The 24,912-nt window shown below is 39.0% G+C and overlaps 2 protein-coding genes across 3 annotated transcripts; one reads left to right on the top strand and one right to left on the bottom strand.

Annotated features, from left to right (window-relative positions):
• The first annotated feature begins 5,882 nt into the window (after positions 1 to 5,882).
• nosip (nitric oxide synthase interacting protein) lies at positions 5,883 to 15,246 on the top strand. The gene is made up of 10 exons (XM_055005216.1): positions 5,883 to 6,018; positions 6,145 to 6,240; positions 7,471 to 7,576; positions 10,184 to 10,265; positions 10,370 to 10,505; positions 10,791 to 10,942; positions 11,494 to 11,610; positions 12,371 to 12,441; positions 12,520 to 12,628; positions 15,028 to 15,246. The coding sequence occupies exons 2-10, from the start codon at positions 6,171 to 6,173 to the stop codon at positions 15,097 to 15,099; spliced, it is 915 nt and encodes a 304-aa protein (XP_054861191.1). The 5' UTR covers positions 5,883 to 6,018; positions 6,145 to 6,170; the 3' UTR covers positions 15,100 to 15,246.
• A 71-nt stretch (positions 15,247 to 15,317) lies between these two features.
• rcn3 (reticulocalbin 3, EF-hand calcium binding domain) lies at positions 15,318 to 24,397 on the bottom strand. 2 transcript variants are annotated; one of them, XM_023295945.3, is made up of 8 exons: positions 24,328 to 24,396; positions 22,345 to 22,565; positions 21,993 to 22,186; positions 21,098 to 21,270; positions 20,116 to 20,176; positions 19,872 to 19,963; positions 18,898 to 19,005; positions 15,318 to 15,558 (listed from the first exon to the last, which is right to left on the bottom strand). In XM_023295945.3, the coding sequence occupies exons 2-8, from the start codon at positions 22,551 to 22,553 to the stop codon at positions 15,451 to 15,453; spliced, it is 945 nt and encodes a 314-aa protein (XP_023151713.2). In that variant the 5' UTR covers positions 22,554 to 22,565; positions 24,328 to 24,396; the 3' UTR covers positions 15,318 to 15,450. The 2 variants fall into 2 exon arrangements, with proteins under 2 accessions (XP_023151713.2, XP_023151712.2); XM_023295944.3 differs by lacking the exon at positions 15,318 to 15,558 and adding an exon at positions 17,919 to 18,284 and having other exon boundaries at positions 24,328 to 24,397.
• Between the last annotated feature and the right edge of the window lie 515 nt (positions 24,398 to 24,912).

Genomic DNA, 24,912 nt, shown 5'->3' on the forward strand with positions numbered 1-24,912 from the left:
CAGAAAATTAGCAGGGATCTAGACCGATGATCAACTCTTCCATTATCTCTGTTGGGCCGTATAGAAAGTTTACAGATGAATATACTTCCTAAGCTTCTATACCTATTTCAGATGTTGCCGACTGATATTCCTAAATCCACATTTGATAAATTAGATGGACTTTTCTCAAAGTTCATTTGGCAAGGGCGACGGCCAAGAGTCAGACTGAAAACACTACAGCTTCCTAAATCCCATGGAGGCCTCAAACTCCCACATCTCAGGCACTATTTCTGGGCTGCACAGTTAAGGTCCTTAACAATATGGATTCAGGATCTCCCAGATACACGCTGGCTAAATATAGAGAAAAGTCTGTGTGCTACTCCCCTACATGCTTTACCATTCATAGACATCTCATCTGGGGACATTCAAATGGGTGAATGGACCAGAGTCACTTTAAATATCTGGAGGAAAATAAAAGTATCATTTGGATTACCTAAAACAATCTCAGCATTAACCGATATTGGATTTATGAAGGATTTTGCTCCCTCCCATATGGATGCAGGGTTTAGGAAGTGGTCAGAACATGGACTCAGTAAACTATATCAACTATATCAACTTCATATAGGAGCCTAAAATCATTTGAACAACTGAAAGAGGAATTCAAACTCCCTAACACTGACTTCTTTAGATATTTACAATTAAGGACATTTTTAACTAAACATAAAGAATGGAATAAAGTTTTGGAGCCCACCCTAATTGAGGAGTTTTTGTTAAAATTACTAACTGGAAATGAGGATAAGAAGATTTTAGGCTGTTTTTACCATATATTTTTGGGTATGACCTTGAATAATACATTGCAGATAAAAAGAAGATGGGAAACTGAAATGATTGCAGATATACCAGAGGATACATGGGACGAAATATGTACTGAAGCCCATCTTGTAACCAATTCCAATTCATGGAGGGAATTCAAGTGGAAGGTAATAATGAGATTCTTCAGGACGCCAGCCATACTGTCAAAAATGGGCCCAGTACATTCTAGTACATGTTGGAGAAACTGTGGTACACAAATTGGCAACCATACCCATATATTCTGGACATGTACAAAATTAAAAACATTTTGGGAGGATGTTTTTAAAGCTCTTGAAATGATATTTCATCAAAAGTTTACAAAAGATCCAACTGTGGCACTACTGGGCCTAACACCAGTAGGCATTGATGGTAGAGCTAAAAAATACCTTTTACAAATACTTATTACAGCAGCCCTCAAATGTATAACAATTAAATGGCTAAAACCTGACCCTCCAACATACAGTAGTTGGACTGAGAAAGTATTGGAAATTTACCACATGGAACGCATAACATATACCCTGAGACTACAGAAAGAGAAATTTATGAAAAGATGGAATCCTGCCATTACCATACTGCTCCTAAGCTGATGCTACCATATACTTACACACACACGTACATACACACACACACACACACATATATATATACATGAATTCTCTTTCTGACTCTTGCCCCCCCCCCCCCCCTTTTTTTCTCTCTTTCTTCTCCCCATGATAGAGTTAAGCTATATCCGTCTCGTTGGGTCTCTTTTTTAATTTATTTCATTACTGTGCCTATCCTTGTACACGTATAGATACAGCTGTAAACAAAAAAGGAAAATTGAAGAATTGTGAATATTTATGTATAAATTGTTGAATTTGAAATAAAAACTAAGTTAAAAAAAAAAGAACCAGCTGTTGGGTTTTTCTGGGTTCTGATTTATTCTCACAGTGGAAACTTTATTCATCATTTAGTTCTGCTTGTTGGACTCCAGAAGAACCGAATCAGAAGAACTTCACCAAACCTGGTTCATCTCATAAGAAGAACCAGAACCAGTCCAGGTTCAATGTTCTGGACCAGAACTGGCATCAGAACCAGAACCAGACTCTGCTTTAATTAGCAGCAACACATCTGTTAGAACAATCAGAACCAGAAACCGTTCTCTAAAAACCCTCCAGAACCAGTTCTTTCCTTTAACATTCTGTCTGCAGAGTTTCCTGACCTTCTGTTCTGTTCTGATAGAAAACTTAGAACTCTTGGTGTTTTTTTCTAACTTAATGGTTTTTTTTATATTGTAAAGTCCAGAATAAAACATTTGAATGAGTTCCTGAAGAATGTGTTTTAGAACCTCTAGAGAACCTGACAGTTTTCTGACTTCCACTGAATGAACTCTTTGTGGTTTTTCTACTTTTGCTTCCTGTTGTTGAGTTTTTCTGACAGAGAATTCCAGTAAAGATGAACAAACTGAGCTGTAATCTGCTGAATAATAACGTTAGAATAAACAGATTTTACATCTATTCAAACCTTAATAAACATTTTCTCACCTGGCAGGTATCAATATTAATATTCATATCTTCTAACTCCGTCTTAATGAGGATCAGCAGCTTTGCTTTTAAACTGAACAACAAAGAGCAGGAAAATGTTCTCATGAAGGATTCATGTTGGTTTTATTCAGAAACACACAGAAGCTTCACAGATAAGAGGATCAGAATGAGAAGCTACAGAGACTCTACTTCACAGATAACAACAACAACAACAACAACAATAATAATAATAACCTGATGGAAGATCTCGGCACGGCCCCCCCCAAACCAGTCCAGCGTCACTGGGACCAGACACTGGTACAAGGATTGGGAGTGACCAGACCAAGGAACATTCAGAGCTTCAGGCTCAGATCAACTCTCTACAGTCAGACTAACATCTAGAACATGGTCCAGACCTGCTTCAAAGACATGAAGAACCTCCTGACAGAAGAAACGGTTCAGTAAAGAAAGTAAGACTGAAACCATGAGACGTTCTCCAGCAGGTTTCTCTGGTGGTTCCTCTGATGTTCTCCTCCTGCTTCATGAAGGCTTTCCTCCAGCTGCTTCTTCTGGACTCTGATGGATCTTCTGCTGCTCTGTCCTCAGTCCTTCCATCTGTCCTCCGCCCTCCCGTCTGTCTCCTCTCGCCCCAAAAAATCCGTGTTGATCCGAGCTGCAGCCAATCAGGAGGCAGCAGCAGGGTGAGGCACTTCCTCTGAGACAGGAAACCAACAACAAACACCCCGAGAGCCGAGGGAGGTGATGAGAGATAACGAGATGCTGGAGTCTGATGGCTCCACTCCAGTCTGGAAGGTCAGAAGGAGGTCAGCTGCTTCCTGAAGGAAACCATGAACACGTTCACCTTCAGCTGGAGGAACGTCTGTCTGCTCACCTGAAGCTTCACCTTCAGCTGGAGGAACATCTGTCTGCTCACCTGAAGCTGAACGTCCAGAGAAGCTACAGCTGGTCTGGGTCCAGGTGGCAGCAGATGAAACCTTCAGATAAACTCTGAAGATGAAACCTTCACTGAGGAGCAGGAACCACAGGAGAACTCTGTTCCTTCAGCCTGTAGAACCGTTCTCCTTCTGGAGGAACCACAGCAGAAGCATGTTAGATCTGCAGCAATGTTTGAATCAGTGTCCTGAGCTTCAGTTTCAGAGTCATGAGTGATATTTTATTTTCATGTCTGATGTTCTTTATCACCTTGTTGTGTTTCCCAGCATCACTGCTCCTGTTCTACTCTGATTTCAGTGTGTTTTTAAATAAATTCCATATTGTACTTTTATCTTCTTGTCCTTCTGTCTTTTTCTTCTCTGCATGGATCCATCAGCAGGTGTTTCCTGTTGACCACCTCAGACAGGTGACACACAGTTCAGCAGCTGCAGCTGAATATCTAGTCCTCAGGTTATTTTCTGCACACAGATGTTCATATTTCTGCCCCAACATCATCCATCTGACTGATAACAGCATCCATGGAGTGAAATATTCCCCTCATATTAACATCTAATAGGTTTTTATAACACGCTGCTGTTCCTATTATTGTGGTGCTTCAGTGGGAGATGCTAACGCAGATTAATAAGGAGGATCCTGATATTTTACTTTATTTATTTTTATCTGGTATTTTAGGGTTTGGTCAGTGTGGATGTGAAGCTGCAGATTAGTAAAGATGATCCTGATGTTTTATTTTATTTTGTTTTATGTTATTTTATTTATTTATTTTATTTTTATCTGGTATTTTAGGGTTTGGTCAGAGAGCAGCATTGATATAAAAGCTGCAGATAAAGAGGTTGTTGTGGATAAATGCAGGGTGGAGGGTCTACAGGGGACAGATGTTTATGGAACACCACTAATCTGTCTTATTATCTGCAGCACCACTCCTCACCACACCATTAACTCAAACTGCGTCGTCATAGCAACCAGCCGACCTGGATGGATGTGACCTTATATGGTCCATTCTGACTGCTTCTTTCAGCTTATCACGCTCCCTGTCTCACACATTTAGGTAATGAAAAAATATTTTAATTTCCCTTTTTCTGGACCAGCTTAAACTCCGATATCAGAGAATGAAGCGTTTCCTGGTCTGTGACTGAACCGACTGGTTTTAAATTCCAGTTTAATGAAAGTATGAGCGCTTCATGTTGTTCTTTCCTCCAGTCTGTCAGTAACTGGAGCTTTATTTCTGATGGGTGTTGATCTGCAAACAGGAAGTCACTCTGGCAGGAAATGCTGCAGCTCAACACGACGTTTGACGGAAATTCAGCCCCGAAAATCATTTCAGAGCGTCCTGGTTTCCTCAGCTTCTCTACAAACTCTATTTACCATCATATTTACTGAACAGATGAGGTTGAATCCTCCAGATAAAACACAGGACGGCTGTAATGGAACTAAACTCAATAAATCATTTGTGATCTTTGAACATTTCTTGGACAGACCTTCATGCACAGAAACATTCAGATCTAAGGTTCATTTTATTTCCAGCATTAAATGGATAATAAAAGGACAGACCAGCAGCTGGTTTATGCTTCTTTAAGCATTAAAAACATGAAAACAGATTTAAACCAAAGCTTCACTGCTTTCATTGTTTTAATATTTCTGGTTTAAACGAAGCATCAGGAGTCTGATTCTAATAAAGTTATTAATAAGCAGAAGAAAGCTATTCTTCCTGGTGTTCAGGTTTCCTTCAAAACAAAACATTTATTCCAACACTGAACTGAGATAAATTATAATAATAAATCAACCAGACTTTACATGAATCAGCTGCAGGAAACATTGAGGGCAGTTTTAATTAAAAAAATAAACCACAACACAGAAACCTGATTGACTTTGACATGAAGGAGTCTTTTTTTAATATAAATTATTATGTTCAGAAGTCATATGAGGAAAACCTCTGAGGGTGAAAACTTTTACAGGCTCTGGAAGCTGCAGATGATATATTTATTCATATTTATTCACATTTATTCACATTTATTCATGTTTATTAATGCTTCTTGTCTGTTCTATGTGAGCATTGGACGTATTTAAGTCTTAAAGTATTTAGCAACCCAGAAATTTGAGCTGAGTGTGATTTGAGGAGTGTTAAAATAATGTCTGTACGGATGTTTGAGTCCAGTTTCGGGCTGTAATTAAATTAATTAACTTGTTCTTTCTGCTGTATTTGACCTCACATCAGTGTTTTTTTTTTAGTTTTTCTGTAGTTTCAGACTAAAAGATCTGCTCAGCTGATTTAAACACAAACTGATCTGATGCTGGTTTACAGGAGAATTCACAGAAAATGGAGCTGAACAATGAATTCAGAACAAAATGTCAGTTTAGCATTTAAATGGACTGAAGAGTTAAAGGAACCAACTGGACCAACAGTGCATAAAAATATATATTAAACATGATTTTACAAATCAAATATTTACTATTTAAAATGTAATATTATATATTAATATTAAATATGAACCGTGTGTCTGAAAACAGTTGAATAAATCTGTGTTTTCTGAACAGAAACTCTTCACTGAACCACCAGCAGCTTCATCCTGGTCACCAGAGGGGGCAGTAGAGCGCATCACCCAACAGGAGAAGAAGAAGGAGGCGGAGCGGGTTTATACCAACGAAGAAGAAGCTATCGTCGGTGAGGATCAGATCTGGGATTAAAACTCTAAATTCAGGATTTAACTCCAGATTCTGTCCACCAGCGGAGGTAACAGATCTTCAGAAAGCTGCGTTTTAACCACAGCCGCGTTTTTGTGTGTTTAGAATGTGACTCTTTATGAATATTTAACATTAGCGGCTAACATTAGCATCTCCACTGTTTGTTTCCGTCCAGGTTCTTCCAGGTTCTCCAGCGGCTCCATGACCCGCCACGGAAAGAACTGCACGGCTGGAGCTGTGTACACCTACCACGAGAAGAAGAAGGACACAGGTGAGTCCAGGAACCTCCTTCAGAACATTCAGCTGATCCACCTCAGTGGAGCTTCAGGTTCCTCCAGCAGAACCCTGCTGAGAGGTGGTTCTGGGCCTTCAGACTGAGGTCACATTAGAGTTCCTCCTTCAGACCAGAACCTGGTATTGATCAGTGATTAAATTAAACATCAGAAACTAACAGCAGCTGATCAGAGTCCAGAAAACCAACATTTACCTCTGATTATCTGGAAGGGTATATGTTTACCTGCGGCTGGTAAACAATAAATAAACAGCTGGTAAACAGTAAATAAACAGCTGATAAACAGGAAATAAACAGCTGGTAAACAGGAAATAAACAGCTGGTAAACAGCAAATAAACAGTAAAACAGCTGGTAAACAGCAAATAAACATTTGGTAAACAGCTGGTAAACAGTAAATCAACAGCTGGTAAACAGCAAATAAACAGTAAAACAGCTGGTAAACAGCAAATAAACATTTGGTAAACAGCTGGTAAACAGTAAATTAACAGCTGGTAAACAGCAAATAAACAGTAAAACAGCTGGTAAACAGCAAATAAACATTTGGTAAACAGCTGGTAAACAGTAAACAGCTGTAAACAGTAAATAAACATTTGGTAAACAGCTGGTAAACAGTAAATAAACAGCTGGTAAACAGTAAATAAACAGCTGATAAACAGTAAGCAGCTGGACCAGATGTTCCAGCTGCTCTTAGATGGATCGTTGACACTGAGACTGATCAGTGAAGTTATTGTTCAATGTGTAATGTATTTATTTAGTTATTAATTTTAAATTTAGAAGCAGCTGCTCCGTTTTCATCCTCCAGATGTTAAACTGCTGGAAGAACCAAACTTCAGCTCCCGTAAACATCAGAGAGGAGAAACTTTTCTCTTTCTGCTCTTCCTGCTGGTGTCTGAACTTTTCTAATGATTTGGATCAGAAGTCGTTTCTGATGGAGGAACAGAGAAAGTCTTAATAGTAGAACCTCCAGAACCTTCAGAACCCAGATGTTTGTGAGCTCCTCTGCAGTGGTTAGGGGGAGTGTTCTCTCAGTGTTCTCCCAGTGTTTTCTCAGTGTTTGGTCTAACATTAGCTGTCTATCGGTGAGTTTAATCGTACTGATGAAGGTCCAGATGAAGCTTAGATGTGAATCTAGGAGAGCAGGTGTAGATGTGGTCCAGGTGGTCCAGGTGGAGGTGACCTTGTGTCTAATCTCGTGTCGTTCTCCTCAGCGGCGTCGGGTTACGGGACTCAGAGCATCCGTCTGGGAAAAGATGCCATCAAAGACTTCGACTGCTGCTGTCTGTCGCTGCAGCCCTGCAAAGATCCCATGGTGACGTAAGTTCAACCTCCAGAGGTCCTTCAGGAAGGACCAGATGAAGCTCCTCCTGGTCCATCAGCTGGAGTATTAGATAGATCGATAGATCGATAGACTATAGATAGATAGACAAAAGATAGATAGATAGATAGATGGATGGATGGATAGATAGATAGATAGATAGATAGATAGATAGATGATAGATAGATAGACTATAGATAGATGATAGATAGATAGATAGACAGACAGACAGACAGACAGACAGACAGACAGATAGATAGATAGATGATAGATAGATAGACTAGATAGATAGATAGACTATAGATGATAGATAGATGATAGATAGATAGACTATAGATAGATAGACTATAGATAGATAGATAGACTATAGATAGACTATAGATAGATAGACTGTTCAAACTGTTCAAACAAGCCTACTCACTTTGACTTCCATTGCTCCTTCTCCTTCTGTTGTTTTAAAATTGCTAAATTTTCTTCTTTTAATTTTTAAAAAAAAAAATTCTTACATTTTATACTGTATATTTGAATCTGATTTTATCTGTTTCTCCTCTGTACGGTGATCTTGAGTGTTCTGAAAGGCGCCTATAAATAAAATGTATTATTATTATTATTACTATAGATAGACTATAGATAGATAGACTATATATAGACTATAGATAGATAGATAGATAGATAGATAGATAGACTATAGATAGATAGATAGATAGATAGATAGATAGATAGATAGACTATAGATAGATAGATAGATAGATAGATAGATAGACTATAGATAGATAGATAGATAGATAGATAGATAGATAGATAGATAGATAGATAGATAGATAGATAGATAGACTATAGATAGATAGATAGATAGATAGATACTTTATTAATTAACCCAGAAAACAGCTGCTGAGCTTCCTTCGGTCCAGATGTGTTTCAGCGTCTCCCAGTTAAAACAAAGTCTGAATGTTTATTCTTTATCCAAGAAGCTGTAGCCTTTAAGTACAAAGGAAACTTTGATTTATTGGATTTCTAAGATCTTCAGCTCTCTGTGTGAAATGTCTTCAGATGTTATATTTTTAAACTATGTAAACCACACTACTGTTCAATAGTTTCAGATCACTTAGAAATGTACTTATTGTTGAAAGAAAGCAGTTTTTCAATGAAGATACCATTAATTGAATGATAAATCCAGTGTAGGCGTTGTTAATGTAGTAAATGACCACATTAACAATGGAATATTCATGGAAAATGTGAAATTGTCTGGGTGACCCCAAACTTTTGAACGGTAGTGTAGATATGTAGACTGTAGATTCTTGGTAAAGTTCTTTACCAAGAATCTACAGTCTTCTATCCTGAACTTTACCAAGAATCTGCAGTTACTAGTGTTTCCTGATTAAAATCCTCTTGAGGAACAGAAGAATGTCCCTGAAAAACACCCAAAGATTCTGGAGCTGCTTGAGTTTCTGATTCATTTAATTTTATCTTCACTGAAAAAAATTTATTTTCTTTCAAAATAAGGACATTTCTAAGTGAAACGGTAGTATAGATATTATTCTAAATTTGGGGCCATGTAATAAATTGGATGAAACAGTAAAACACCTTTAATGTTGTCCTTTAAACATAAAGCTTCTCTCCACACATCCAGGTCAGTTTATTCAATGATTCTTCACTGTAGTTAACGTCAGTCCAGCTGTTCAGAGTTCCAGATTTCATCAGAACATTAATGCATTCATACTCTGATAGATTTCATGGCTTTGGACAGAATTATTTAGGAAACTCATAGAATTAGAGTCCTGCTGTCCTTGAATACGACCAACCATAGGGTTAGAGTTCACTGATGTGTTTCTTCATCTGCAGCCTCAGACTGAACAGGTTCAGACGAATGTTCACAAGTTTGCTGTTTCTGTGTTAAACTTCTTCAGGTGGAACTCCTGTTTCAGAAATAATCCCTCTGATGTGATCTCTGCTCTGTAGGATTCTTCTTCCTTCTGTAATTCTGCTTGTCCTGCTTCACTTCCAGTAAAGTAGAATAGAACAGAACAGAATAGAATAGAACATCTTTATTGTGATCATACATGGGGGGGGTGACGAAAATAAAAAACTGAAACTTAACGTCATGTTCAGGAAGCAGCTGCTGTTGGTTCTGATTAATGATTAATATCTCACAAACTGTAGAGAATAGAGAAGGGGCAGTGAAAGGTCAGCATCAGAAACAGCTGTGACAGCACCACCATGTGGCTAATCATAAAACTACAGCGTGTGAACTTCCTGCTGTCAGTCATGAATCCTTCCAGTAGTCCCTTCCAAAACTGATGAATCTCGTGATTCAGGAGTTTTTATTTGTTTCACAGAAGTTTAGAAAAAAGAAAGAAGATGTGCAGAGAAGTCCATCTGAAGCTTTCATAGATCGATGCTTTATTAATCCAGAGGGAAATTCAAGAATCTGCTGTCACACTGCAGTTTCCATTAATCGGATTCACAGTGAGAGGGTTAGGGCTCCATCTGCTGGTCCTCAGATTGTCGTTCATCTAAACTCGGTTATTAATCATCAAACAGCCTGCATAAACACACTATAAATGATTATAAATGTTTATTATTGAATATTCTGTGTTTGTGTTCAGTCCAGATGGATACCTGTATGAGAAACAGGCCATCCTGGAATATATTCTCCATCAGAAGACAGAAATCGCCAAAAAAATGAAGGTAAGGCTATATTTTTATATAATAAGTTCTCTGTAATGTTTTTTCCTCTTCCTCTGATGGATAATGTAATAAATCCAGTAATATTTAGGTTTTATTTCTATCAGGCCTATGAGAAGCAGAAACAGGCCCAGAAGAGCAGCAGCCAGCTGGAGTCCAGATCTGAGGAGAGAGAACGAGTGGAACGATTTAAAAGCAGAGAGAACAGCATCGTGTCCAAACCCATCAACCCGTTCTCCTCTGGTCTGTTCCTCTCAGAAACACTCAGTAGAACCAGATAACTGAAATCATACATGTAGAATGTGACTGCAGCTCATAGGTCCAGTGAAGAGACCTCCATCTGTTGTTAGATCCTCATCAGATCTTCTGTCCAGAACATGTTTCTGTAGTTTGAACCAACTAGTCTGTGGAGACAAACAGTTTATTCATCTGTTGAGGTTCCTTCAGGTTTAGGGGTTCTATCGTGGGTTCATGTTCTTTGGAACAGCTCTTTGTGGACATAGAGTCACTGCTGTTTGTGGCCTTCAGGACCTGGCAAAGAGTGCGAGAAGATACAGACCCAGAGGAGCTCAGAAGAACCTTCCACTGCCGGGTCGGCTTCCACGTCCAGCCAGAACCTGCCCAGTTTCTGGATCCCATCTCTGACACCAGAGGCCAAACCCACCCTTCTCAAGAAACCAGTGAGTTCTCCTGCAAACATTGCAGACGCCATGGACCATAGAGGAGCTCCTCTTACACAGGAACCTGAACGTCCTGCTCAGTGTAGAAGTCAGCATGAGTCCAGGTCTGAGAATGAAGTTAGTTTGTCCTTAAATAACAGCTTGTTAGTTCATTAACTGGTCAATAAATCAGTGCTAAAGAACACAAACAGGAAGTTAAAATCAGCTGTTTAGAACCTCTGAGAACATTCAGAAACAGTTCCATCACTGAGTAAGTCCATCATGACATCTTCATGCTTTTCCTTCTTGGTTTGGAGACTTTGTGATCAGGGCTGGAGATGATAATGAATCCTGATCTTTATTTTATTTTAAATAAAGCAGGTGTATCTAACGTTCAGAGTTCACCTGGAGCTGCTGCCAGGTCTATCTGTTGACTCTGGAGGTCATCATGTTCTCTGTTTGTCTGTTGAAGGCAGGTTGACCTCAGATCCTTCCACTGCTGGGTTCTGATGTTGGTCCTGGACAGACTTTCTCTCATAAATCTTCTTTCTCTGTGTTTCTGCGTCCATCAGAGTAAAGCCGTGTTGTGTCCGATGTCCGGTCGTCCCATCAAGATGAACGAGTTGATCTCCGTCCGCTTCACTCCTCTGGACTCCAGCCTTGACCGAGTGGCTCTGCTCAACCGCCAGGTAGGTTTACCATCCAACCATCAGGTCAGTTTACCGTGCATCAGGTCAATTTATTGTCCAACCGTCAGGTCAGTTTATTGTCCAACCATCAGGTCAGCAGCTGGAGTCTGATCTCAGACCAGCAGGATTCATGTTGGTTGTAAAAACTTTTCTCTGGTCAATTTATTTTGGATTTTTGGACTAAATTTACCTAAAAAGACTCTTTGGTGTGAAACATAGACTGTATAATACAGAGGGTTAGACCCTAACCCTCTGTATTATACAATCATGGGTGTGAAACTGAAACCAGATTTCAGTGAAGTTAATAGTTAACAGTAAACCAGGTCCAGTTCTGAATGTGGAGCTTTGATCTGATTCGGTCAAATAAGTAAATAAATAAAAGCAGCTTCGTTTCACTTTATCGTGTTTCTCTGATGATCTCTGGAGGTCTGTCTGCTTCAGTTCATCGTGTCTGGGAGGTTTCAGTTGGTCTTGGTTGAGTTGGTGCAGCTGATCAACCCTGAAGATCAGTCGCCTCCAGCTCCATGTGAAGATCAACGAGGAGCTCTGTAGAGCAGATAGAAGTTTTCTTTAAAAACTCTTTACCCTCAGGATGTTGATTTGTAGTGAAGAACTGCAGCATGAAGCATTTATTCTGCTGAAAGGGAGAAAATAATTAAAACCTGATATCTGCTGTGGTTACTGATGGACTCAGTGAGCAGGTGAACGGTGACCTTCTCCCGGACCTTCAGCTGTGTTCATGTTCCTGTGTTCTCCTCAGGACAGATACGTCTGTGCCGTGACCAGAGACGTTCTAGGAAATAGCGTTCCTTGTGCTGTTCTCAGACCTTCGTGAGTTTCAGCCTCAGCTTCTCATCCAGATGTTAGATGTTGGTGTTCTGCTGCTCTCTAACCCTGAATGTTCTTCAGAGGGACGGTGGTGACTCAGGAGTGCGTGGAGAAGCTGATCAGGAAGGACATGACGGATCCAGAGACCGGAGACCAGCTGACGGACAGAGACATCATCCCACTGCAGAGGGTCAGTGGATGGATGTATGGATGGATGGATGGATAGACTATAGATAGATAGATAGATAGACTATAGATAGACTATAGATAGATAGATAGATAGATAGATAGATAGATAGACTATAGATAGATAGACTATAGATAGACCATAGATAGACTATAGATAGACTATAGATAGATAGATAGACTATAGATAGATAGACTATAGATAGATAGACTATAGACAGACTATAGACAGACTATAGATAGACTATAGATAGACTATAGATAGATAGATATAGATAGATAGACTATAGACTATAGATAGACTATAGATAGACTATAGATAGATAGACTGTTCAAACTGTTCAAACAAGCCTACTCACTTTGACTTCCATTGCTCCTTCTCCTTCTGTTGTTTTAAAATTGCTAAATTTTCTTCTTTTAATTTAAAAAAAAAAAATTCTTACATTTTATACTGTATATTTGAATCTGATTTTATCTGTTTCTCCTCTGTACGGTGATCTTGAGTGTTCTGAAAGGCGCCTATAAATAAAATGTATTATTATTATTACTATAGATAGACTATAGATAGATAGACTATATATAGATAGATAGACTATATATAGACTATAGATAGATAGATAGATAGATAGACTATAGATAGATAGATAGATAGATAGATAGATAGATAGACTATAGATAGATAGATAGATAGATAGACTATAGATAGATAGATAGATAGATAGATAGATAGATAGATAGATAGATAGATAGATAGATAGACTATAGATAGATAGATAGATAGATAGACTATAGATAGATAGATAGATAGACTATAGATAGATAGATAGATAGATAGATAGATAGATAGATAGATAGACTATAGATAGACTATAGATAGATAGATAGACTATAGATAGATAGATAGATAGATAGATAGATAGACTATAGATAGACTGTAGATAGATAGATAGACTATACATAGATAGATAGATAGATAGATAGATAGATAGATAGATAGATAGATAGATAGACTATAGATAGATAGACTGTTCAAACTGTTCAAACAAGCCTACTCACTTTGACTTCCATTGCTCCTTCTCCTTCTGTTGTTTTAAAATTGCTAAATTTTCTTCTTTTAATTTAAAAAAAAAAAAATTCTTACATTTTATACTGTATATTTGAATCTGATTTTATCTGTTTCTCCTCTGTACGGTGATCTTGAGTGTTCTGAAAGGCGCCTATAAATAAAATGTATTATTATTATTATTACTATAGATAGACTATAGATAGATAGACTATATATAGACTATAGATAGATAGATAGATAGATAGATAGACTATAGATAGATAGATAGATAGATAGATAGATAGACTATAGATAGATAGATAGATAGATATATAGATAGATAGACTATAGATAGATAGATAGATAGATAGACTATAGATAGACTAGATAGATAGATAGACTATAGATAGATAGATAGATAGATAGATAGACTATAGATAGACTGTAGATAGATAGATAGACTATACATAGATAGATAGATAGATAGATAGATAGATAGATAGATAGATAGATAGATAGATAGATAGATAGATAGATAGACTATAGATAGATAGATAGACTATAGATAGATAGATAGACTATACATAGATAGATAGATAGATAGATAGATAGATAGATAGATAGATAGACGATAGATAGATAGATAGATAGATAGACTATAGATAGATAGATAGACTATACATAGATAGATAGATAGATAGATAGATAGATAGATAGATAGATAGATAGATAGATAGATAGATAGACTATAGATAGACTATAGATAGATAGATAGACTATACATAGATAGATAGATAGATAGATAGATAGATAGATAGATAGATAGATAGACTATAGATACTTTATGGAAATAGAAAAACTTCCATCTTTATTAAAGGGTTCGGTGATGAAGGGTCTGAGGAGCTCCACCAGAATGAAGACCTCATCAGTGTGTTCTAACCATGAACCAATCATCATGTAGACCTCCAACACAGTCAGAGCTTTAATTAAAACCTAAACACAGAGCTGGTTTAAAGATTTCAGTTTGATTAAAGAGAAACCCAATCTTCAGCTAAGGACCTTAAACCAACCAGATGTTTCTGAGCTGAGATGTTCCTCAGGTTTCTACAGATGGAGGGAAGCTGCTGCATCAGAACCAAAACAACCAAAGAACCAGAAATCTATTTAAAGACCGTTAGTGTTTAATATGTGTTGGTTCATTGAGGAGCAACACAACAGAAACCATCAGTCTGATGGTTTCTGTTGTTCTGAGATCTTAGGAGCTCAGACAGAACCTGGACCTTCTCTGGTTCAGGACCAGAATTCTCTGCTTTCTTCTGTTTTGCACTGTGATGGTTCTGACAGACTCGTTCTGACAGGGTGGAACCGGGTTTGCAGCTTCTGGAGTGGACCTCAGGGCTAAAGAAGCTCGTCCAGTGATGCAGGTGTAGCTGGAGGCTGCAGGTCTTCAGGAAGTCCTCTGTTGAAGCTCATTTATTCTCTAAGTGTTCCCACCAACTGATTGATGAGATGAATCTCTAACTGCTTTAAATTGTTTTGTTTTTTTCATTCTAAATAAATGTAAACTCTTCAGATAATGGTTGTCTTCATTGAGTGTCTCTAGAACCGACAACATTTCAGGCTGAGACAATAAATCTGATCTGACACGTTAAAATCCAGAAACCACTTTATTCTGATTAGAACAGAACATCAGCTAGTAGCCACCATATCTACAGGAAACAGAAGCTGTTCTACTGTAGCTCATCCTGACCACCTCCATCCATCAGACTCATCAACAGGAGTCATAGCTCATCGTGGTCCTCCACCTTCATCCCTCCGTAGTCCGTGATGCTGCTGATGCTGATGTTCTCCATGTGCTCCAGCATCTCCAAGAGGGTCAGACGTCCATCCTGAAGAACGGAGAAGATTCAGGTATCTCAGAGTAAAAGTACAGCTGAGGAGTAAAAGTACTTGGTATACTGTGAGACTCCTAACCAGGACCAGGTTCTCCTGTTGGTGATTTTTAGAGCTGCAGCTGCTTCACTGCATTAAAGTAATAATACCTCATATAGTCTGGACCAATCAGACGCTGAGGAACTGTCAGGTTAAATCTGAACCAAACAGACGCTGTAGAACTGTCAGGTTAAATCTGGTTAAACTGAACCTGAGGCTGGAACAAACAGGAAGTAAAATACTGGAACAGCTGAAGGATCTGAGAGGCTTTGATGAAGTTTAGATGTTAGAACATCTCAGAACTGTCGATCTGATGAAGTATTTATTAATCAGTGGTTAGAACCTGGTGGAGGTCAGTCCACGGAAGACCAGTTGATCCCACAGAAGACCTACTGAAGCTCTTGATAAGATAGTGTGGTGTTCTATGGAGATAATGTGATGTTCCGTGGAGACAGGGTGATGTTCTATGGAGATAATGTGATGTTCTGTGGAGATAATGTGACGTTCTATGGAGACAGGGTGATGTTCTATGGAGATAGGGTGATGTTCTGCACAGTTTTCTGCTGGGAAACCTTTGGTTCTGTCAGATTATCTGTCTTCTGCTTCCTGGACTAGATGGATGTGATGATTACTTCAGATCTTCAGAGGTCTGTGAAGTCTTTCCCGGGTCAGATCTCGACTACAGTCTGACTGGATTTAAAGTCATGGCTGATTGGTGGACGTTTAGCCAGGAACCCTCCTAGTTAGACTCATAGATCTGATCAACTCCTGAAGTCTGGTTGTTCCTTCCATGTTCCTGGTCCTTCCTGGTCTTCTACCAGTTATCTACTTTAGTTCTTTCTCTGCTCAGTTCTGTCGCTGTCTGTGGGAAATGTTGGTGTTAATTTTCAGGAGGTAGAACTTTATTAATCCTGAATGTTTCTCTCCACTCTGACCACAGCTCAGTAGTTTATCCAGCTGGAGATGTGATGTCCAGTTTATGAAGGTTTCTGCAGCTTCTTCTCTGATCACAGCAGCTCAGGTTCTCTCCATACGTTCGCAGTTCAACTATTCTTTAGTTCTTTTCTATCATTTGTAAATTTAGGAACTTCCAAGATGAAAAGCAGAGGACTGGTGAGGAAGATCTGATGGATCCTCAACCTGCTGTAGAACATCTGAGGAGCTACCGAAGTAACACAAGTCCACTAGAAAGCAACTGATCAGAGGCGTTCAGGTGCTTATTTCTAATTTAATAGGAAGTGAAGAAAAAGATTTATATTCTGTGCTCTGAAGCAGCTCTGGGATGACTGAACCCTCAGATGGTCTGATAAACATCAGATCTTCTGGTTCTGACAAACATCAGATCTTCTGGTACCGGATATTGGACTAAAGGTTCTATTTTAGAGCAGAAACCAGAGAAGAATCTCAGATTCAAATAAAAAGTTTTGTCTCCAGATGATGAACGTTCAGAATCTGCAGCTCACCGGTTCGTTTGGTTTGAAACGGTTTGATTCCTGCAGCTGATCTCAGACACACCTGCTCTGCGCTCACCTGGCAGGAAGTGACATCATATGGTCTAAACTCCTGGTCCTAAGTTAGAAGCAGTGGTTGGTTGGATGGTAAATACTGGTTCAGTAGGAAACTTATCTTCTCCATTTTAAAGAATTCTCACCATCCAGCCTCTTACCTGCTCAGGTGCTTCTTTTCCACACGGGTAGAGTTAATACAGGATTAATATTTTAGAGTTAATACAGGATTAATATTTTAGTGTTCATACAGGAGTGTTTATATCAGCATGTTTTAGAGTTAATACAGTATTTATAGTATTTATATATTTTTGAGTTAATAAGGGTTTATATCCATCTTGTTTCATCCAGTTAACCTTTAGTGGAAACTCTAAGTGACGTGTTTATTTTTATGATCTTATAAGGATCAGATCAGGAACAAAGCAGTTCTAGTTTTCTAGAACATGAATCCAAATGCTGTATATGATGTTCTTATTAATTCAAGTCAGCAGTTTCTGTGAATAATCTATAAAACATGAGATGTTTAAATAAATGCTGTAATAAACTCTGTGACGGTGGATTATTAATGCGTTAGTTACTCCAGCTGCTGCTTGGAATCATTCACAGTAAAACCACCTTTAATCAAATCAGCATCACAATATTCTGACCTGATGAATATAAATGTATGTGAAGTTTAACATAATAATAATAAAACTGTAATAACCTCAGACTAAAGTTTTCATGATTAAAACAGTTCAGATGAAATGTGTTCGACTTGTCAACTATCAGAATTAGAGAAAAGATTCATGAAGATTTATACAAAATAAAACCCATTAGTAGAAAAAACAGCTTTAATGTTTAACAGAGCTCTGATCAGCGACAGCTTTCCTTCTCACTAACATGATCACAGCTTCTCCTAGGAGAACGTCCTGGCCCAGCTGGTTGTTAGAACGTTTCAGATCCGTTCATTAGGAACCCGTCCTCACATACACAGTATGGATGACTGGGTAAAAACCCAAACCCAGAACCACCAGAACCCGGTTCTCCTTAAAACAACACAAATATGAACCATCTGTGCTTCTGCTGGAACATCAAAGCTCATCGTGTCTCCTCGTTAAATCTTCACCATAATTAGTGGCTTGGCTGCCGACAAACATGTTCCAGTTGGCCAGAACCTCCTTCTTGGTTATTTTCTCATCCTGTTGATTGATCACCAGATTCCATCCCATAATAGAAGAAGGAGGAAGAAGAAGAAGAAGAAAGAGATGAAAACAGAGAGAAGCGTGTTATTAATTAACCCAGAATTACTCAGATCATTTCCATCATTGATAAAAGCAGCTAGAGCACAGTTTGAATGGAATATTACAGTTTGTGTAGAGAGTTGTTCTACCTTCAGCTCCTTTCATTAGGTTTATTCTGCATTTACTTTCTGGTTTCTGTAAATCAGGATTCATGTTGTGTTTCTGCTTAAAGTAATGCAACTAATTAATTAATCTTCAGTGATTTGCTGAGAGTCAAACTAAAACACTTTAATCAGCCTCTACTTGATAAACTGAGAGATAAAAGGTGGAACTGGTGGAATGATTTCTTGTTCTTATTGTTCATCTTTCAGTTCTTTGTGACTGCAGCAGATCTGATGTTTCTCTACAATAAACCTCTATTTATTTAAACTGAAGCGGCTCGTTGTTGGTTTATTCTCTGAACTTTGCTGCTCCACTTCCTGCTCTTTAACAGAAATGTTTTACAGCTCTGTGGGTTTTCCTGTAGAAACGTCAGAAACCTTCAAACTGAGAGCAGCTAGAGGTTCTCTACCTTATCGGTGTCCGTCTCATGGATCAGGTGTTTGGCTTCGTTGTCAGCGTGATCCACTTCTCCTGGGAGGATCCAGTGGGCCACCTCAGAACCATCCAGGTACCCATCCTGCACAACACAAAGGTACTGATGGACTCTACAGACCTCCAGGTAACATCCACACCTGAGCAGCTCAGCATGGCTTGTTCATCTGCTGTAAATCTGAATTAAATCTGCTGTAAATCTACTGTATGTTTGCTGTAAATCTGCTGTAAGTCCTCAGAAGATGCTCCACTTCAGTGGTTTGCTGCTGGTTTCTGCCACATTGAACACATCAGAGTCTGAAACCATCGACTGCTTGAAGCTCCTCAGAACTAAAACTTTCAGATTGTCTTCTCGTCTTGGTGGATTAATATTAATAAACTGCTGTCACTTAATTAAACTATATCGGATCAATGGCAGAGAACCGGTCAGGTCTTTGGTGGTAAATTTATATTAAGATAAGATAAGATAAAGTTCTTTATTTCTCCCCACTCCAGGGGAAATTTACATTGTTACAGCAGCTTTATTTACAATATATACAAGGGTGGCAAAATTTTTTAACAGAAAAAATAAAAATAAAAATAAGTTTAAAAGTGCAGAGATGACTACCGTAAATGGATTTTTAAAAATGAATGAAAGAAAATATCTTGTTTGTCTGCTTCAATGAAACACGTCAGAGCTAATTATTAGTTTAATGTAATATTTTTCCCCATAACTCATGGATTTATCTCGTTTCTGTTACCATGTCAACAAACCACACATATAGAAAAACATAACGCTGTAATATAATGTAAATAATATATAAATATCTATAATTATCTGTCAGAAATCTGTAGAAATCCCACCGATCCTTCACTGACTCATCAGCTGCATCCTCACCAGCCGTCACAGTGCATCGTGGGAGCTGTTATGGGATGTACAGCAGCTGCTAACATCTGGTGAGCAGATTTTACCTTGTTGGTGTCTCGGAACTCTGAGAAATGTTTCCTCTCCGTCTGGACCCAGTCAGGTTCACTTTCTCCGTCCTCAGGTGAGAACATGTCACCTGTGGACAGATGCTCAGATCAGCTGCAGGGTGTAGGTCCAGGGTCTAAGGTTAGGGTCTAGGTCTAGGTCCAGGGTCTAGGTCCAGGGTCTAGGTCCAGAGTCTAGGTCCAGGGTCTAGGTCCAGGGTCAGAGCTGAAGGACAGAACCTACCGATGTACTCGTTCAGGTTGATCTTTCCGTCTCCGTCCTTGTCGATGTCTTCCACGGTTTCCTAAAGGAGGAAAGATTCATTAAAGAGCTGGTAGGGCTCCACTGTTTGACTCGTAATAATATATTTATATAATATAATCTACATCTAACAATAACTTTATATAACACAAACTGTATATAATAATAACTACATACAATAATAACTCTATATAATAATATATTTATATAGTAACAACTGTATATAATAGTAACTGTATAATAATAATATTCACAGCAGTTTAATAAGAAATCAGGAGTTCTGATGTTCAGAAATCAAAGTTCAGTTCAAACTGATGAAGTTTCTCCATGAAAATGTGTTTCTGTCCTTCAGTTGGAGGTCTGGAATAAACTCTGACGGTGTTTTAATCTGACACCAGATCAGTTCTGCTGTCTAAACCACATTCTTAAAGTTCTATCTGTCCCTAAAGACTCAGAGTCCTACATATCTTCTTCTCATCTAGACTGGACTACTATAAACCTCTGGATGTGGTCTGGATCAGAGTCTCTTCTGGTCCTAAATGCTGCTGCTGGGTTCTAACAGGAACTAAGAAACAGGAGAACGTCGACAGCAGCTTCCTGTCTGCTTCAGGATTGTCCTTAACATTGTATTGTTTGTTTTTAAGGTGTTAATGGGTCGGAACCTTCTTATTTATCTGAGTTTTTAACTGTCCATGCTCCAGTTTTAGTGCTGAGGTCGACCAATCAGACGGTCCTTAAAGGTCCCAGATATATGTATATATATATATATATAATATATATATATATATATATATAAAAATAACATATATATATATATATATACATATACATATACATATACATATACATATACATATATATATATATATATATATATATATATATATATATATATATATATATATATATATATATATATATATATATATATATATACATATATCTGGTATAAAAGAGCTCCTACCTGGACCACCACGTCTCTCATGTGGTCGAACTCCTCAGGGTGGAGGAAGGCAGTGAACTCCTCCCGGGTGGCGACGCCATCTCTGTCTCGATCGGCTGCCTTGAAGCGTCTCTCGTCCCGGGTCAGCATGGACTTATAGGTGGCCTTGTCCTCCACGTCATCAAACTCCTCACCTCAGAATCAGAATCAGAATCAGAATGAGTTTTATTGCCATTGTTCATGAGGTTCACAAACGAGGAATTTGACTCGGTGCAATGCTGCTACATTAAACATTTAACAAATAGTAGAGATAAAAATAAAGATAAAAATAAAGATAAAGATAAAGTAAATACTATAATAAAAGCTAACATCTACTATAATAAAAACTAACAACTAAGTACACTGTACAACAAAAAAGTGACTAAGTGAATAAAGTGACCAGTAGCAGCAGGTGGTGGGGGCCACCACGTAGTGCAAATATTGTAGTGCAAAAAACAGTGGTAATTGTTGATGAGTCGGTGCCTAGCTGCTGAACATAGGCACGTGTGTGTGACGTAGAGTCATCTACGTGTCCCTGTCCCTGGAGGGACAGGGACACGTTTCAGCACCGTTCTAGCTGAGCTTCCTGCTGTTCTACCTGAAACATTCTGACCAAATCAGCGCCTTCTACAACAGAACCTTTGAGGACATTTAAACGTTCTGCTGCTGATACCAGGTCCAGAGCAGCTGCTGAGACCCTGGTTGTTCTGCATTTTAGAACAAGGTTCAGTTCTCAGCTTCAAACAGCCCGATTGCTGTGTTTCTTTGTTTCTAAACTTAATATTTGGTGACATTAAATCATTTAGCAGGTCATCAAGGACATGAAACCAGTCACAGGAAGAAGATTGAACTGGTGGTAAAGAAGTTCTAGTTCTACCCAGGTAGTATCCGTAGGTGGTGTTCTTGTACTCCTCCCAGCCGATCCGGTCATCTTGGTTCTTGTCGTAGTCGTGCCAGTGCTTGTTGACGTTCTCCTCGATGTACCTCCTCTGCCGGTGTCGGATCCAGTAGTGCAGCTCTGCGTGGCTGATGTATCCATCCTTATCGGTGTCGATCCGATCCACAATCTTCCTGCAGACATAGAAACAGAAATATTACCGGTTCCTGAAGGTTCTCCTCTCAGCCCGACTCTTCTGGTATTCAGGCCAAACAGGTTTCCTTTCCACTGAGACTAAACAGCAGCGTTCTACCAGCCCTCCACCTTCAACTAGAACGTCAGTAGAACCTACGCTAGTCTGGCTTTGCTCTCCTCAGGACTTAGCTGGTCGAAGGTCTTGGCCTCCTCTTTTCCCAGGAAGGCCTCATGGTCGTACTGGAAGTCGTGGGCGTCGTCGTGGGCGCGGTCGCTCAGGTCGGCCTGGTGATGGATTCTCTTCTCCTGAGCAGGAACGGCGACGGCAGCAGCCAGGAGGCAAAACCAGATGAAGGACGGCAGCATTGTGACGGAGTTCTGGAGCCCAACGGAAACCGTGGAGGAAGAAAACACAGAAAACATGTCAAGAACAGCAGAAAACATCTCAGAAGACATCTTAAGAAGAGCAGAAAACATCTCAGAAAACATCTTAAGAAGAGCAGAAAACATCTCAGGAAACCCCCAGGAGAGCAGTGGAGACCTTTAATGCATCAATTCGCAATCAACGAATGACAACATTAAATAGCAACATCAAACAACTGCCTCTCTAACTACCTATTTAACTATTTAACTATTCAACTAAATAACTCACTAATTAACAGATCTCAGCATGAAGTTTTCCTTTTCTTCTGTCTGTCCCTTGAACAGTTGAGTTTTTGGATGATGTTAGTTTAAATAATCAGATTGAGGTCTACTGATCAATATTAAAGAACTAAAGTGTGATCAGAGGTTTTCCTTCTCTACAGATAATATTGTGTTTATTATATCGTTGGATCTGAAACAGTGAACTCATTTAACTCCTGTCTAGATGATCTAACCAGGATGGGTTTCTGATGTCATATTTAAAATGAATTCAGACGATGTTCTGGTTTGGAGTCTTTTCTGTGAATAACTGGTTTCTTTGGATCCATGGCTGCAGCGCCCCCATGAGGTCAGAGGGTGAAACTGATGAAGGAAAAGAGGAGAAGACTTCACGATAAAGAATAAAGATAAAGAATCACTGGTTCTGTTTTAGAGTCAGACTGGTAGCTCTGATGGACGGCTCACCTGTCCAGGTGTAGCTGGAACAGGCCCCACCCCCACAGGAATAATAAAATGAAAGAGAGACTTCCTTTAGGAATAAATCCAATTATTCAGACCTAAAGGCTCAGAGATGGAGAACATCTGGTTCCATCTTATTAATTATTCTTCATAATTATAATAAGAATCTGGAAGGAGATGAAACCGCAGTAGGTGTTTCAAAGAGTTCAGAACCAGAACCAGAACCAGAAACGGAACCAGAACTAGAACTAGAACTGGAACTAGAACCAGAACCGGAACTGGAACTAGAACCAGAACCAGAACTACAACTGGAACCGGAACCAGAACTACAACCAGAACCAGAACTAGAACCAGAACTAGAACCAGAACTACAACTGGAACCAGAATTAGAACTGGAACTAGAACCGGAACCGGAACCGGAACCAGAACCAGAACCAGAACTAGAAGCAGAACCAGAACCAGAACGACAACCGGAACCAGAACCAGAACCAGAACCAGAACCAGAACTACAACCAGAACCAGAACTAAAACTAGAACCAGAACCAGAACTAGAACCAACTGCTGGGTTCATTTCATTCCTCTGACAGCAGATTCATGTGGGAAAAAAGAGTTCAATAAAACCAGCAGCAGGAATCTGATCAGCAAGAAAACAGAAAATAAAATGAAGAGCAGCTTTCCTTTACAGACACCAATAAAACCATTAAACAGCATTAAAAAACATTAAAAACACCAATAAACACATTAAAGAGCATAAAACAGCATTAAACATCTTTAAGAAAACAGCATTAAACACCGTTAAAACCCTTAAACTCCTTCTAAAACATCATTAAACATCTTTTTAAAAGCTTTATAAGCGTTAAATACCAGTAAACACATTAAACACATCAGACACCGTTAAACATTTTAAACACATTAAAACCCGTTAAAAACACCGGTAAACTTCATTAAAAACACATTTTAAAGCCGCATTCATCAGATTTTAGACGGTTTCTGTCTCTAAACTCCGGTAAACCTAATAAATGATGGTTTCATCTCCTACCTTCTCCTTCTGCAGATCTTCGGTCCGCGTTGGCACTCAGGCATTTAAATATTGGGAGGCTGGGGGGCGGGACTTACTGCCCAGCGGTCCAATCAGAGGCCTCCTATAGCAGAGAATGACCAATAGGAAGAGAGACGCTGGAGTACTACCCTCCACACCGAGCTCCTATTGGCTGCTAATCGCCACGTTGTCACCGCTTCGTTTCTTGCTGAGTTTATCCTGAAGTTTCCTGAAACTGAGGTTTGGTCTCCATGCAGGTGAAGGTTCACCTGAGTCTCCATCATCTACCTGCTGAGGAAAGCTGCTGGAACTGATAATTTAACCCATAAAACGCAGCCTTTTGTATATAAAACCCAAAAGTAATAAATAACTGATGATAAACCAAGTTTCTCCTCCTAGACCTGAAACCACCAAAAACCTTTTAATGAAACAAACACTCAAACCAACAGAAACAAGTTCCACTAAATAAACAGGAACCGTAGAAACAGTGAACCTCGTCCTTTAATTAACCTCCCTGAAATGACTTCTTGGACCTCCATGATAAAGTTTTAGTGTGTTCTGTTATTTATGGCGTTATAGATCATT

This window comes from Amphiprion ocellaris, chromosome 19, assembly GCF_022539595.1.
Source record: "Amphiprion ocellaris isolate individual 3 ecotype Okinawa chromosome 19, ASM2253959v1, whole genome shotgun sequence".
NCBI classification, from domain to species: domain Eukaryota; kingdom Metazoa; phylum Chordata; class Actinopteri; family Pomacentridae; genus Amphiprion; species Amphiprion ocellaris.

Excerpts from the sequence above, each read along its gene's own strand:
- rcn3 (XM_023295945.3), bottom strand. The coding sequence starts at position 22,553 with ATGCTGCCGTCCTTCATCTGGTTTTGCCTCCTGGCTGCTGCCGTCGCC. Across the intron at positions 19,964-20,115 it reads CAACCTGAACGAGTACATCG|GTGACATGTTCTCACCTGAG; the intron begins GTAGGTTCTGTC and ends ATCTGTCCACAG. Across the intron at positions 15,559-18,897 it reads ATGAGACGGACACCGATAAG|GATGGACGTCTGACCCTCTT; the intron begins GTAGAGAACCTC and ends TCCGTTCTTCAG.
- nosip (XM_055005216.1), top strand. The coding sequence starts at position 6,171 with ATGACCCGCCACGGAAAGAACTGCACGGCTGGAGCTGTGTACACCTAC. Across the intron at positions 10,266-10,369 it reads AAATCGCCAAAAAAATGAAG|GCCTATGAGAAGCAGAAACA; the intron begins GTAAGGCTATAT and ends TATTTCTATCAG. Across the intron at positions 11,611-12,370 it reads TGGCTCTGCTCAACCGCCAG|GACAGATACGTCTGTGCCGT; the intron begins GTAGGTTTACCA and ends TGTTCTCCTCAG.